At 36.3% G+C, this 10671-nt stretch overlaps 1 protein-coding gene and 1 non-coding gene across 2 annotated transcripts; both read left to right on the top strand.

Annotated features, from left to right (window-relative positions):
* The first annotated feature begins 2217 nt into the window (after positions 1-2217).
* On the top strand, positions 2218-10188 carry LOC147493030 (kinesin-like protein KIN-7C). Its single transcript, XM_086565668.1, is given in 16 exon segments — positions 2218-2358; positions 2644-2733; positions 2836-3062; positions 3679-3768; positions 3854-3954; positions 4054-4167; positions 4248-4329; positions 4406-4473; positions 4856-4921; positions 5160-5284; positions 6118-6454; positions 7402-7484; positions 7486-7504; positions 7589-8530; positions 9031-9356; positions 9618-10188. Coding segments are annotated over 14 exon segments (2886 nt in total). The 5' UTR covers positions 2218-2358; positions 2644-2733; positions 2836-2851; the 3' UTR covers positions 9940-10188.
* Positions 10189-10560: 372 nt separating this feature from the next.
* Positions 10561-10633, top strand: TRNAE-CUC (transfer RNA glutamic acid (anticodon CUC)). The gene has a single exon. It is a non-coding gene; the product is annotated as a tRNA-Glu (tRNA).
* Positions 10634-10671: the final 38 nt, after the last annotated feature.

Below are 10671 nucleotides of genomic sequence, written 5' to 3'. Positions count from 1 at the left end.
AATTTATTTTAATGACGATGATCATTTTGTCCTCTAACAACCTACTCCTCTTTTTGGGTGAATCTAACAACCTACTCTCACTCTCTTATTGATTAATCAAGGTTTTTCTATTTCTTTTTTTCTTCCTGCTCAAAGCTTCTATAGAATCTTTGATTCTGGGACAACAAAACCTATAGATTTCTTGCCGCACAGAGCAACACGGCACATGGGAGTGGGGCATTATTTTTCCATAGAATCTTTGAATTCAGACATCACAGAACTTACGCCCTTTCCCACTTATACGTACTCAAGCACATGCCAATGTGCCATGGCAGTACACGTGCCACCATTTTAGGCTTTATTGGAGCAATGATAAAATGGTACCGATGGCATCACATGGAGGTGTGACCACTGATATGAGTCCTTGTTGATTATATACTTCTGGTCAAAGAAGGTCCCATAAATTATTCGATCAGTTGCCTTTTCTGCAAAAATAGTCCGACAAAAACCAGTAGACCGGACCCCCGACCTTTTTTATACTCGGCTATTCTGTTTCTGAGCATACTTTGCGGCTTTCTGCTTAGGGATTTTCTTAGTGAGCAACATAGAGTATACATGTTATCTTGTCATGCATGTAGTTTAGAATGTTTGTTGCAAATACATATTTTCATTATCAATAATCAATTTTGGTTGTCAAGGGGTTGTGAAATGCATTGCATGGTTCATGGTTGTGCCTTCAAATAAGAGGCAGAACCGCAGAACTGGACTTGTTTGTTTGTTTGTATCATAATTGATGATTCAGTTGACATAGCACTCCGACTTTCAATAATGCATACAAGATCTTAAGACTCTAACGCTGGTGAATTCTTCATTTCCAAATTTCTCGAAATATCGGAATCTCTTTTGAATATATGAGTAATCGGCACATAATTTATGGTGTCCGTATGTCTATCTATACTGACTTTATATGGTCAATATTTGGCCCTATCACAATATTTAGTTCTGTGTATAACTGTATACTACTAGGCATGAAGATGGTTTTTGAAAACATTCTTTTGTTGAAAATTGAAATAAATCAATTGCGAGGGAAAAGGAAAAATACATTACTAATAGAAGATTGTCTCTGGCTCGCATGAGGTGGAAGAAAGATAGTATTTATGAAGAATTTTTGCTCCTCTCTATTTGTCTTGGAAAAGAAAGGGTGTAAGAAATTAATTATTGACATGGAAAGTGGTATTTTTATATATCAAAATTTAAGATGAACACTTTATCCTTCTTGCAACGTGAGAACCAAACAGATTTTGATGTCCTGATGATTATCTTACTACTTTTCAACATCCTTCGATCGAATCCAAAATAACAACCATTTCTCATATTAAGTACTTTTAATTTGAAAATAATTTGTATATGTATAAGTACTTTTGAATGCAGTTCACATATAAAATTGCCAGGCCACCAACAATTTGAACCGTATGTTCATGCAATCATGCTTCCATCAATTACATTGAACCTCAAAAATAAAGGCTGTACAAAAAGTCAAAACATTAATTTTGCTTTCCAGATTTTTTTTCCCAGCCTTTTTAAGCATCATTCATCGCCAAGTATACAAGCACGTGAATTTTTAGTTGCCAAAAGCTGATCGAAATGTTAAAGCTGCCAACCCCTTCACAAAGTCACAACCTACATTGCACTAAATAAACAATTGGTTGATAGATCAAAAATCTTTCTCAAATATCATGCATGCAACAAAATTTAACATGCAACAAAATTTAACAGTAATTCCAATAAGGTAATACACTAATACGCAACAAGTAATCATGTTTAGTTAATCATTATAGTTGGCGGGTAGTTGTAATTCAAAGGTGTATATTAAATATATCCAGACAAGCTAAAAAACTAGCACCACCCACAAATCTTTCCATCGATTTCTTTCTCTTTCTCTCTTCCCCACATTTGCGGGACCTTTAAATAACTCCAAATTCAACACTCGCGCAAAAACGAGTCCCCCTCTCAAAATAAACACAGAACAGAAAAAAAGAAAAAAAAGAAAGAAAGAACGAAAGAGAAAGTGTGTCGTTTCGTTTTGCTGTAAACGAAACTGATCATTATCTCATTTCTTCTTCTTTCTTTCTTTCTTTTAACTAACTTTCAAACAATGTTATAACCGTTAACCGAACCTTCCCATATTTCTCTCTTAATTACCTGTTTGTTTGTTTTTTTTTTTTTTTTTTTTTCATTTTCTGTTATTTCTGTTTACCATTTTTTAAGGATCAGCCTTTTTTCTCTGCATATACATTAGACCAACTTTACTGTTTACATTTTTGACACCATTGTTTTTATCATTAGCATTCAAGTTGGTAGATCTCAAGTCCCATGGAGGTAACATTACTTATCATTGGTTTTTTTATTATTATTATTATGTTTAATAAAGAAGTGAAAATATAAAGAAACGTGTGAAGAAGAAGATGAAGAAGAACAATGACAGTCTGGAAGTCATGGACCATTTTACACAAAAATCCAAAAGAAGTTTCAATACATTAACTTATATTATTAAATTCCTTCTTAGAAAGTACTGTGTTTTTAATATTAGTGTTTTGAAGGCTTTTTTGTTTGCAAATTAAATGGTGTTGATTAACATTAAACATGATTGATTATTTGTTGTAGCTTATGGGGAATGTGAAAGAGGAAATGGAGTTAAAGCAATTGTGGTGTTAACCTCTTAAGCTGTCTTTCATTTCTGGCACAGCAACAGATGTGAGCACTTATTTTGCTCATTATGGTTCTTGAAAATTTGTACATTGTTATTGGTTAGCCTCTTTTTTTTTTTTGAATATGTGAATTTTTGTGTTGGTGTAGATTTTTGTGCTGAGAAATGGAGTCAATTGTGGGGGATGAGTTGGATAAGATGTCAGAAGTGGGTGGGCAAGACGAGAGAATTTTGGTATCGGTGAGGTTGAGACCTTTGAATACAAAGGAAATATCTAAGAATGATGTATCAGATTGGGAATGCATCAATGATAATACTTTGATTTATCGGAACACACTTTCTGAGCGATCCATGAATCCGCATGGTTATACATTTGGTAAGAGCACTTAACTTTGTCATTTTGTTGTTGTTATAGTTATCTTCATTTTATTTTGTTTTTTTCGTGGATTATAGTGGGTTAGTGAGCAATTTGTTCGGGTTTGGTTCATGGTTTTTTGGGGGTTTAGATTTTCAGGACAAATATTAAATGATAATGACTTGTTCCTTGAGAGCTTCACTTTTATTTTGCCTTACATTATTTGGGTGTTTTCTTTTTATTTATCAAATGTATGAGCTCTCATGATGTTGTTTTTTTAGTACTTGAGACAATGAGTAGGCTGGATTCATCAGCTCTTTTCTTGTTTATTTCCTGAATAACTCCATTTTTATAGTTTTGTTATATTGATCTTGTATAATACTGTTAATGAGGTTTTGCGTTTCTTTTCTCTTTTCTCTTTCTTTATAATAAATTGTATGCACTTTCTTTGTATTCGAGGAATGAGTTGCAATTGAGGTTTAAAATACATTGTTCCCATTTCTTATATGTTTAATGTTAAAGTGAAGTTTTGGAAATGAGTTTCATGAGCTCGCTTGTTTGTTCGGTTACTGTCTGGATTGGACTTTTGTCTTGATTATCTCTGTGAGCTTACTCCTGCTATATGTTTGGGGAATAGACAGAGTATTTGGGAGTGACTCTCCGACTAAAACGGTTTATGACGAAGCAGCAAAGGAAGTAGCTCTTTCGGTCGTTAGTGGAATTAATGGTGAGTAATTTTTTTTTTTATGCTTGGCTTATGCTTTTCATCTATCATTGATGGTTGAAATTGGAATACTATTTTATCTCTGCAGCAAGTATTTTTGCGTATGGCCAAACAAGCAGTGGAAAGACGTTTACAATGAGTGGAATAACTGAGTACACGGTGGAAGATATATATGATTATGTGCAGAGGGTAATCAACATTTCACATGTGTCTCGATTTTGTTTAAATTGGTTTGTTTTCATCTGGCTCCTCCCTTTTATAACGAAAATAATTTCAATTATTTTATAGCATGTGGAAAGAACATTTGTTTTGAAATTCTCGGCAATGGAAATATACAATGAAGCTGTCAGAGACCTCCTTAGCACAGATCATACTCCACTCAGGCTTTTAGATGATCCGGAGGTATATATCATACTTGATCTAAGTTATATCTGTTATGCGCGCATAATCATGTGAAAATGCTAATGGTTTCTGTTCAATAGAGAGGGACTGTTGTGGATAGACTTACGGAGGAGACTCTGACGGATTTAAATCATCTAAAGGAGCTCCTTTCGTTCTGTGAAGGTAATGTTGTTCAATAGAAGCTTCACTTTACATGTTCAAATGCCAGTTCTTATTTGTGAGTATTACATTCCGGCAGCTCAAAGACAGATTGGGGAGACTTCCTTGAATGAAATGAGTTCCAGATCTCATCAAATTCTCCGACTGGTATGTGTTTTTTACTTGAGAAGTTATGATGCATGAGCATATATTAATTAATAATTAGTAGTTTCTATTTTATTTGGTTTCCTAATTCAATTAGGATTAGGATTTAGGATGGTTTCCTATTTGGTTTCCAATTAGGTTTAGTAGTTGTTTTCTTATATAAAGGCATCATTGTTAGGTGGTTGTTTTTGGATTGTTTAATCAAGAGATTGAATTAAGGAAATTCGTTTTCCCTTTGAAACCCTAGTTTTTGGGTGTTCATCAATTTTATTCATTGGTGTTATTGATTCGAAGTTGCGTCCGCCTTCGTTTACATCAAGTTACCTTTGAGAAATTTGTACTTGGAATATATCTCACCATTATTATCTATGCCTTACGTTTGCAGACAATTGAAAGTTCTGCTCGGGAATTCATGGGCAAAGACAACTCTAGCACTCTTGCAGCTAGTGTGGTATGTAGTAGTATCAAGTCCTATTATATTTGATAGATTCAGTTATGAAGACTTTTTATGATGGAATTTGATGAGTAATACTCAAAAAATAAGAAATAATATAAAATATAAATATAAATTTTATAGATGTGGGCGTAAAGAATGTGGTTCTATCCCTCCCCAATATATAGTATATGTATATGCAAGAGAATAGAAAAATGGACCTTACCAAGTTGGTCTGCTTGTGGGTTGTGTACAGGATTTTGTTGATCTAGCAGGGAGTGAGCGTGCATCTCAAGCTCTATCAGCTGGTACAAGGTTGAAAGAAGGTTCCCACATAAATCGCAGTTTGCTCACCCTGGGAACCGTTGTTCGCAAGCTAAGGTTTATAACATTATATATTTTCTTCTTTACTATTTCAAGACCCAGTATGTCTGTTAGGTGTTGTTACTTTGACATAGCTCTGAAGTATTTCATTCAATTCGATCGGTTCTGTTTACATCAATATAGTATAATGTATAGTTTTAAGCTGTGCTAATGACAACCTCAGCTGTCTAAATCTTTGAACCGCACACTTTATTGATTGTGTAGGCTCTCAAGAATGATTCTTGTTTTTTGGCGCAATTACAACTTTTCTGAAAAACTTATGCTAAAGCATTATAATTTCTAAGTGTTTTTGCTCTTCACGAATTATGACTTATGAGTATTTCCCTATTATACCGCATTCCTTGTCGTCTTATCAATTACCTTAGGTCCCTTTCATTTTTTTATTTTTTTTAATACATCAATGACTCTTTTGGTAGTCTTATACAAAAGACTTGCGCCAGCCTTTCCATTCACGTTCTTTGCTAAATATGATAATAGAAGATCTAGGCAAAGAAAATAAGATGGATGTGTTCTTGCCATAGCGTGATTGCTTGAAACTGTGTGTTTGGCCCCGCAGACTTTATTGTAATTTGTAAGTGAACTGTAGTAATGTTCTTGCATTGAGTTCAGTTCATTGAGTCCTTATTCTGATTGTGAAAAGATTCTTACCTCAGTCACTGCACAAGTCATATTTCATTTTTCTCATCTCTTTATTTGACGTTGCAGTCTGAAGAGAGTTAAAGTGTATGACTTTGTTCTGGAAATTATTTTAGCTGTTTAACCTGTCTTATTTGCTTCATTTCAATTTTAATAGAAACAATGTACTTAGTTGTGTGATTCTATTATTGCAGCAAAGGACGAAATGTACATGTTCCTTACAGAGATTCTAAGCTTACACGCATTCTGCAGAGTTCCTTGGGAGGCAATGCAAGAACTGCCATAATTTGCACAATCAGTCCTGCAAGAAGTCACACAGAGCAGTCGAGAAACACCCTTTTGTTTGCAAGTTGTGCTAAGGAAGTGGCTACTAATGCACATGTCAATGTAGTCATGTCTGACAAGGCTTTGGTAAAGCATTTGCAAAGAGAACTGGCGAGACTGGAGAGTGAACTGAAAGGTCTGGGATCCTCTTCACCTACTGGTGACTCTGCAGCATTATTAAGAGAGAAAGATCTTCAGATCGAAAAGGTAAGTAGATTTATGACTGCGCTTTTAGAATACATAAACATCTCTTAACCTGCACACAAGAGTATAATCTTATTATATAGTAATGCTTTTCTTCGGGCTTTGGCACGTCATTCTCAAGGCTAAAAGCTGTGATCAAGGAATGAACTCCCTCAAAACAATAATTGACTAGTTAAGATAACTAGGTGAATGGGTGGGTATTACTTCAATTAATTTTCTACTGGGAGGCTTGTTGGGTAATGGGCTCTGTTGCATGGGTACGCCCTAATTTCCTCTGTATCACGTACCTGTGTCCTGCGGACACTGGTACGGACACCCGGACACAAGCAAAACAGACCCTAATTCTCAGATCTCGCCGTGTCCAAATCGTCGTACCCGTGTCCAAACCAGACACTCCGTCCCGTACCCATGCAACACAGGTAATGGGTGAAAGAACCCATGTGAAGGTGAAGCAAATATTAGAACCTCTGAAGACACTTTCATAAGGAAACCTAGGATTCCTCATAGATTTCCTTTCTGAAGAAAAAAAGTAAAGTGATAGCAGACTGCAGACCTGATGACTTGTAAAATTTTGCAAGTGTTGAAACTGATGGAAAGCCCAAGTAACATAAAATGCTGTAGTATTTTTTTTTAGAATTTTGATCAACTATCTTTGATTTCTTTACCCTGTAACTAGAATTTCTACATTTGTTCATCATAGTCGCTGATTCTTGATTAAATACTAAGTTGTGGTTGGGCACAGATAACCAATCAACTATGAACTTTGTAATTCCTAAATGAGTTGACTTATCCAAATTAGTCGTGCTACTAATCTGACTTCCTTATAACTCAATTGTTGGCTTTCTACTAGAGCGCAAAGAAGCACATGTAATTAGGTAGTAAACAAGGATAAAAATTTCTATAGTGTCTCACTGTGGAATAATTGGCTTTTCTATTTCATGTTTATGCAGATGGAGAAAGAGATAAAGGAGCTGACTGTGCAACGAGATTCCGCTCAATCTCGAGTTGGTAATCCTGGTACAACCTGGAGATGATTTAGCTTCAGAGTTATCGGTACTTATCTTGATAACCCCTGTTTCTCCACTGTGAGTGTGCTTCATATGCTAATCATGTTCCTGTATCCTCCTAATTTTTCAGGTTGAATTCAATAAGCACCCTAAATTGCTTGCACCAATTGCATTGGCGGTTGAACCAGTATCTGATCCTCACTTAGATGTAGGTTTCGAGAGCACCAGCATACCTCACTCTTATAATGAGCCACGTACAGAAAATCCAGAAGATCATTTCCTGATTGATGGTTCCTCTCCACGATTCTCAACTATTAGTCCTAGGTTTGTAGGTCCTGATCCATATAAGGGTTGGGAAGGGATTAAGCAAGGAGGTGAGGATGATTTTGAGGAACTCTGTAAGGATGTTAGGTGTATCGAACTGGAAGATTCTTCCACAAACAGCATTGCAGAACCTGATGCTATAACACGTGAAGAAGATGAAGGGATGTTTTCTTTGAGATTTATTGAGGATGGACCCACAACAGATCAGACATTGTTGTCTGCTCCAAGGAAGGAGGATGAAAAATTGACTAAACGTCAAGTAAAATTTACATATGACAACATGGAGCAGAAGTTTCAGGATGAGCAAAAAACCATTAACTGTGTAAACAGTCCTTTGCCTGACCCACCATCTCGGTGGCAGGAACCCGAAGACTTATCTATGTCAAGAAAAACCATGCTAGCTAAGAGCAGAAGTTGTAGAGCGAGTCTGATGAATGGCTCATTTTCTCCATCTCCTCGAAAGGCAGAGAAGAATCACAACACCCCACCCAGTGGTTCTGAGAAAGACTTCTCTGGAAAGCTTCGAGATATACAGAGGAAGTTTGCCACTTCAAATTACGATTCTAACACTTCATTGTTATCAAGACAGAGTTCTCGTACTTCTGAACGAAGTGATCTGACAGATGATTCTAGAACGCATCCCGTCAGGACCTCTTCTCAAGAGGATGACACTAGCATCCAATCTTTTGTTGCGGGACTGAAGAAGAGAACTAAAATTCAGTACGAGAACAAACTTGTGGATAACCAGGTATGAGTGATTTTATATCTACCACCCCATAAGAAATAGCATTTAGAATGCAAGTGCACAAAGTTGTATTGGTTTTCCACTCGTATCTTTCCTTATTACATTTATGTTTCTGAATGCATGAGAACCACGCCATATTCTCAAGTGGTCTGTTAAAAGAAATTTAGTCTCTTGTGTGTCATCATTCGTTCAAAGTGTGTTTTTTCTTCTCCATTCCAATTTCTTTTTGCTCAACCTCTGAAGCAGTTCTTTCATAATTATTGTTTATTTTCTACGTACTAGACCTTGACTTCTAATGTAACATCAGCATTAACAAGTATTATAATTTTGGCCTCCATATCCTCAGGTGCTTACTTTATATTGGCCTCAATGGCCCATGAACATAATAGCTTATCTTGAAAATGATCTATTTTCATGGAGGCAAACAGATTAGTCGTGACCTTATTTTACGCAATTAGGTTCCACGAGTTTTTCTTTTCTTACAAGATTTATATGATTGGTAGGCTCAGGCAGGTTTGAAGACCGATGGATCTGAAAAGACGGTAAAAGGCTTAGGCTCGGACCCGGTGCGTGTTCCTCATGAAATGCCTTCAAGTTGGCCCTTGGAATTCGAGAGGCAGCAAATGGAGTTGATTGAACTTTGGCAAATTTGTCACGTTTCATTGGTCCACAGAACATACTTCTTCCTTCTTTTCAAAGGTGATCCCTCAGATTCAGTATATATGCAGGTAGAGAGAAGAAGACTTTCTTTTCTCAAAGACTTGTACTCTCAGAGAAACTTTGATAAAATTGCTGTGAAAGGTTCTCGTGATCTCACACCAGCTTCAAGGTACCAACTGAGTCTCTTCAGCCATATCTTTGTTTTCCTTCTTTTTTGATTCAGTTTCCATTGGAAAAAATTAGAAAGACGCCTACATACGTACTGTAAATTGAGATTTTTGCTTTTGCTGAAAGGATTATCATGGACTTATTTCTGTTGGCAAAATCTTGACATGTTTCTCCAGTCGTTAGCATTTTTTAGCAACTTTACTTGGCTTTGTTAATTGTATGCATCCTTTACATCTCATATATCTATTACATGTTCATACAGTATGAGGGCTCTCCGCCGCGAAAGGGAAATGCTTTGCAAGCAAATGAATAAAAAGTTGTCTGTAGAGGAGAGAGAGAGGATCTTCCTGAGGTGGAGTATCGGGTTGAAAAGTAAACAGAGGAGGGTACAGCTAGCACGTCTTTTGTGGACGGACACAAAAGACATGGATCACGTCATAGAGAGTGCCGACATTGTAGCAAAGTTGGTCGGTTTGCCAGAACCAAGCCTGGCCCTAAAAGAAATGTTCACCCTCAGCTTCACACCACAGAAGAAAAGCCGGAGATCCTACAGCTGGAGAGGCAGTAGTGCAACTGCTATCTAAGCCTGACTCAAAGTGAAATAGAAAACGAATGCTCAGCTCAACTTGACTCACAGAAACATGTTTAACGGGATCAATTACCTCTTTTTTTGTTCAATTGATTCATCTAATATATAGCAGCTGTGTTGTATAAAGGCTTGTAATTTTTCTCAGATTAACAATTTGATTTGGTTGTTAATGCCATAAGCTCTAGTGCATGTTGTACCTTCTGTGATGATTAATAAAAGGGCCACGCGAACCTGTTGGAGTTTATACTTTATTTTACTTTTCTGCAGGAAGTGTATGTAAATGAGAGTTTCCCAGTATTTACTCATCGCGGTCCTTTTTTCTTGTTTTCCTTGACTTATCTTTCATCCCAGTTTTAACAAAGAGTTCTTCTGTCTTTAAACTGCAAGTGAAGGGAGATATAATGCACTAAACAATGCAGTTTCTTTGTCAAGTATTCAGCCCAGTCAACAGGAATGTTATTAAAACATCTGATTTAAACTCATTATTTGTTACGAGGGCCAGATTCAGTTTGAACCTGATCACAAGAATTCCCTAGTTATTAAGTTATAGTTCGCGTTATGCTTACTTGTGACAGTCAAGTATTATAAAATAATATAAGAAGAACTGAATAACCAATCCGTTGTAGTCTAGTTGGTTAGGATAATCGGCTCTCACCCGATAGACCCGGGTTCAAGTCCCGGCAACGGAATCTATTCTTTTGGCATTTTTTTACACTACTTAAAAAAA

This window comes from Coptis chinensis, chromosome 6 (genome assembly GCF_015680905.1).
Source record: "Coptis chinensis isolate HL-2020 chromosome 6, ASM1568090v1, whole genome shotgun sequence".
In the NCBI taxonomy this organism is placed as follows: Eukaryota; Viridiplantae; Streptophyta; class Magnoliopsida; order Ranunculales; family Ranunculaceae; genus Coptis; species Coptis chinensis.
The sequence above is the reverse complement of the archived record's forward strand: the minus strand, read 5'-3'. Positions and strand labels throughout refer to the sequence as shown.